The sequence below is a fragment of the Triticum dicoccoides genome, chromosome 2A (genome assembly GCF_002162155.2).
Source record: "Triticum dicoccoides isolate Atlit2015 ecotype Zavitan chromosome 2A, WEW_v2.0, whole genome shotgun sequence".
In the NCBI taxonomy this organism is placed as follows: Eukaryota; Viridiplantae; Streptophyta; class Magnoliopsida; order Poales; family Poaceae; genus Triticum; species Triticum dicoccoides.
In genome coordinates this window covers 695,070,745-695,075,888 of record NC_041382.1, presented here as the reverse complement: position 1 = coordinate 695,075,888, position 5,144 = coordinate 695,070,745, and the positions used below count along the sequence as shown (strand labels likewise).

Here is a 5,144-nt window from a genome sequence, read left to right as displayed (position 1 = left end):
TGTTCCAGTTTTCATTTTTCTGACAAGGTATTTCGTTGGTTTTGCCATGTGCTTATCTTGTTGAACACGATAAATTGCAATTTTATGCTACGTGGGCCGGTCAGGTTGGTTTGACAAATAAACTTTATCGATAGATAATTGATTTAGTCCACAAATGGTATGTATTACCGCTTCCTTTTCAAACAAAATATAAAGGAAAGCACACAGTTAATTGTTGTATTACAGAAAATATGAGCAACTACAAGACCACCGCCTTCACACACTCATCTATCTAGTGAGTGGTGGTGAGAACACACATGGCAGTGGGATTCGCAGCTAGTGAAACTAGTCGCACCCCTCGGCGCTAATCTCTGTGAAGGCGGCGATGAGGCTCGGTACCACATTGGCGAGTGCAAGCCTTAACCCGGCCGAGCATGGTTGCTCCCTACTTGATTCAGTGGCATGGGCATCACCAACAACACATCCCTGCAACCATGTGTTGCATGTCCTGAGCACAAACCTTCCGCGGCAGCGGAAGTGTTCGTTGACGAATTTCTCAAAACCCTGAGGTGGCCGGCGCATAAGGTGGAGCATGGTCCGGAGGGTGAGCAGGTAAGCATTCTCACTATAGGGCAATGCATTGCGATGGCCCTCCCGTTTGCCGACTAGGGCCTCATATCCGGCCTCGTTGTAGTATGGTTGGGCATTGAGGACGAGACCCTGGATGGAGACAACAACTTGGAGGAGGCTCGACGTTGCCGGCGACCATAACTCAGTGCCCTCACCGTCGAATGTGCCGAGCAGGCTCAGACACACAGTACCAGACTCGTAGAGGTTGGGATTGAGGCGCAGACCGAAGGAGTGGTAGTACACTTGCGGTGGCGCAACCGGGTAGGACGGTGGCAGCTGCAAGTCGAAGAAAAATAGCCCGTGATTGTACGGTGTCCCGCTCGCACCGACCATCACCAGCCGGAGCAGGTCCATGCGGTCCTCAAACGCTTGCACATAGATGGTTTCTGCACATTGAAAAGTTAGCTATTCATTTGTAACCATGCATTATGTATTTCCACATGCATTCACATACCTGGTAAGTCATTCTCTAAAATTTTCCATTCCTTTTGCACTGTTTTGGCCCAATTCTTCCCACGTCTACCGCCCTGCATTCCGTTGCACAAGATAATTCATTACTGTTCTATATGATATGATCATGCACTACATTTAGTAAAAATCGTCATATGATGACCTGTGACATGTCGTGTGGTCATTTACTTATATTATTAAATCAAGGAATACACTTGTGCAATAAAAAAGTGTTATAGTAATAGTTAAGCAGATGGATTCCAACGATAGATGAACCATCTTGTGCATGCATGTAACTTTTTCTTCACTCTAACCTTAGGCTGTGTTTGACAACAAGGTATTGCAAAAACTGTAGTATTGGAAAACTGCAGTATTTTAAACTATAGGTACTAGATACCACAGTTTTCACATATCAAAGTATTTTGAAGTATTGAGAATACTTTGACGTGTTTGGTTGGTACTCATTTACAACGACATAAATTAGCTGCATAGCTATTTCATAGAAGTTGCAACATGGACGTTCTTAGCTGGCCTTGTAAAATGAATGGCCATGCTCGCACAAACAGACCAGGTGGCATGCCTAGGCATCAGCGGCGCCTGGAGCGCAGCAACGCGAAACAGAATATTGGCCGACGCTATGGCTTGGCTACTGCTTGGCCTAACATAGGCGCATAGTGGCGAGCCGGCTAGGACGGTGAGCGGAGGCACGGGCGACGGTCGGGAGCAGTGCATGTGTAGACAACAGTGCCTTGTGGACTCGAGTTGCAGCCATCAGCACAACCATGGCTGGCCAGCTTACTGACCAGATGCATGCACGGGGCGTAGGAGGAGTGCAAGCGGAAGTACGAAGGGCATCATTTTTTTCCATTGCTTTCTCTTGACTTGTCCATGGCCGACGATGTCAAACAAGCAGCGGCAGTGGCGCTTGCAGCGAGGAAGCTGACGAACAGATTTGTTTTCTTCGCCAGCTCTGTTTTTAAAAAAGAAGTCGGAGGTTCTTTTTTTAATACGGAGGAAATACTGCAGTTTTGGCAATACTGCAGTTATAAATATCATATTTTTTTGGGTTGCCAAACAGGTCACAGTAATTAAAACCGTAGTAATTGAGAAAACTGCAGTATTCCTATAATACTTAGAAAAAACTGAGCTACCAAACGGGGCCTTAATGATTTTCTTTCTTCTTCAATTTATAATAAAACTAGTATATAGTACTACCGTCAGTGCCACAAAAAATTATAAAACTATAGTTACCTCATCCGTAGTGTCAAAGTAGTGGTGATCTGGAGGGGTGATTTGCAGTACATCGAAACGTGGAAAGCGTAATGATATGTTGCAACAACTGGTAGCGTCTGCAGCCTTCCCCTCGGCAAAATCGTGGCCGTTGCCATTCAGCTCCACAACATTCCTTGCCACGGCAGCATTGATGGTCTCCATTGCAGCAGCACCAATGCTATCATCTTTAGTGGCCGTTGATAACTCTCTGCTTCCTGATGACGACGGTATTGGCAGCCGGTTCACCAGGTATCCTTTACCTCGGGCCACCATGTCACCGGTCAATTGGAGCAAAGACTGAAATGCAAAACCCAAAAAACTTGTATTCTTTGCTGGCTGGTTGTCGCCTTCGACGTCGCTATCGCTGGCTGGATTCTGCAGACCATCGTCCTAAAATCAGAGGATACATATGCCGCATCAATTGAGATGAATACATGCAAGTGATGTTGTATAAATTGTAAGAGGTCTAAAGTTTCAGTATAAAAATATGCGTCTAGCAAGTAGGTTAAAAAAAATTGATGCCCGCAGGTTAGTACAACCCGAAGCACGTCCCCATTGTTTCTCGAAGTGCGCAGTGTTAGAAGGATGGGTATATACCATGTTCGCAACAGCCGGTTCTTTTGGTGCATCGTCGACGCCATCGTCCTCCACCCACTGGCCCATTTCAGTCCACAGATCCATGTAGTATTCCTCTCTAACGACAAGGATCTCATTGGGCAATACCTACATCACACATCCAATCAATTCAACAACAACTAAATTCGCAAAAAAAAATAATTCAACAACAACTAATGAGTAGAGTTGAGTCAAAAAAAAAGACTCGTAGAGTACTAATAGAAAATATATACCATTGATATGTTACCATCACCCCACTTGACTTGGACGTACCCACTAGGAATGTCAATAACACGTCCCACCCATGAAAGATCGGTGTTGCCCCGTAAAGGTGCAGTGTTGTCGTTGGGTGATCTTGATGGTAGGAGGCGAATGACAATATCTCCGTAGTAAGCAGAGTGGCCAGAGTCCCTTTTTAGGTCATACGTGCTCACCGTATCGTCGCACTCGACCTCCCTAGCCTCGTCAGGGCACACCGCTGCCTTAAACCACGACACGCGAACCGTCTGGTCCTTGGAATGCAGGCTCCTGACGACACCCACACGCTTTGTGGATCTAGTTCCATCATCAACAATGTGATCTCCAGCAGCATCAACTGGAAGAACATTGCCAACGACTTGCTCCCCCGGGAAGAACTCATGCTCATTTACTATGCCAAAGGGGATGACTGTCGATGAACGTCTACCATGTTGTCGCGTGCCGTCCTGCCACAACACGTCGACAGAGGTACGGGTCCTGGCAACAACCATGGGAAACTCCACCTCAACATGCCTCCTGACTTGTGGGCGTCGCGACCGTCTGTGGCCCTCAAAGAAGACCTTCCTCAGCTGTTTCTGATAAAACCTCACATCCATCTCCTTTGTGGACCGTAAGACATGAGCAGTTGGTGCTTCACACTCGTGACCAATCACATCCTCCCCCTCCTCCTCCTTGCCATCGGCATCTTGATCATTAGCACAAGCTGCATCCCCATTAGCATCGTCGATTTTGGTGGAACTAGGTTCACGAAAAAAGCAGGCATCGGCTACCCCCCAACAACAATGGGATGCGGCACTGAAGAACGTAAGATCATCCGCATTCTGGTATGCTGGAGGAGCGGATGCATCGACGAGGCCCTTGTCTGTGCCATAATGCATCGACGCAATCCAATAGACGAGGGCGGTAGACGTCTTCACGTTGACGACAGTGCCTGCTATACGGTTAAGATTCCAGTAGCCATTAAGCCACAATGCTGCCTTGAAGAGGGAACAAGGGTCTAGCGCACTGACGCGGAGACCCGGGTAGAAGCGACTATTCTCTTGCTGGCGATACATGTGGTTGCCGTCCATGGCATCACCCACTCTTGTTAGCGTCTTGGACTCGGCGTCGGTGACCCTGCAGACCGCTCCGTCATCGAACAGCACATCGACGTCGACTGACACCTCCACGACCCGACCGAGCCACGGCCCGGACACGACAAAGTCGCCAAGGCTGAGCCTCCTGACGCGCCACAGGCTAGACGGGGACATGCCCCTGATGACCTTGGTAGCCATGCCGCTTTTGTCGAAGTCGACCAGGTCGAGCACGGTGGTTACGTCGGTGACGATGCCGATCTGGCCGCCGACGTCGGACGCCGACCCGACCACCTGGCCGGGGTGCAGGTGGCTCCTATCAATCACCTTGATGTCGCCGGCGCTCTTATGCACGATAGAGTCATCGATGCGGAGGATCTCGAACGTGTCGACCGGGACAGAGATGTTGCCCACCCTGGCGTCCGGGAAAACGAGGCCACGGTCGAGAACCCCGCGCCCGAAACTCACGAGGTCTAGCGTGTAAATATTGGGAGATGCCGTCGCGACGACGTCCATCTTAACCGACTCTCCGGCGAGGGCACGCGCAAACCTGGTGGGTTGATCTCGCTTGAGGCAGCTTAGAGCTGATCGATTAGTCTGGCTGGAAACGCACGGTGATAGATGTTCCAACCTAGGAAGTGTAATACACGTATAAGTATATAGCATCAGCTGTCAAGTAGGATTAGAATTCGTATGCTACTCGGACAAGTACACCACGTCGTGCTTAAACCTAACACAGGTCAATCGCTAAGGATGGAAGCTGTAGATACTCACTCTGTTTATTTATTTTTTGATAAAATCTCAGAGTGTAAGGTGTAGTGTATTTCTTCTAATTCCACATAATTCCCTTATTAGCCCTGAAAAAGG

The 5,144-nt window shown here is 48.5% G+C and overlaps 1 protein-coding gene across 1 annotated transcript; it reads right to left on the bottom strand.

Moving 5' to 3' along the window:
- Nucleotides 1–324: 324 nt before the first annotated feature.
- LOC119351932 (probable ubiquitin-conjugating enzyme E2 23) lies at nt 325–4,793 on the bottom strand. Its single transcript, XM_037618703.1, has 5 exons — nt 3,180–4,793; nt 2,929–3,054; nt 2,311–2,721; nt 1,064–1,136; nt 325–995 (listed from the first exon to the last, which is right to left on the bottom strand). The coding sequence occupies exons 1-5, from the start codon at nt 4,791–4,793 to the stop codon at nt 325–327; spliced, it is 2,895 nt and encodes a 964-aa protein (XP_037474600.1).
- Between the last annotated feature and the right edge of the window lie 351 nt (nt 4,794–5,144).

Bases quoted from the DNA above. Each gene is read 5' to 3' on its own strand.
- LOC119351932 (XM_037618703.1), bottom strand. From the start codon at position 4,793: ATGGACGTCGTCGCGACGGCATCTCCCAATATTTACACGCTAGACCTC. The intron at 3,055-3,179 runs GTATATATTTTC...TGTGTGATGTAG, and splicing joins GTGATGGTAACATATCAATG to GTATTGCCCAATGAGATCCT. The intron at 2,722-2,928 runs GTATATACCCAT...CTCTGATTTTAG, and splicing joins AACCGGCTGTTGCGAACATG to GACGATGGTCTGCAGAATCC.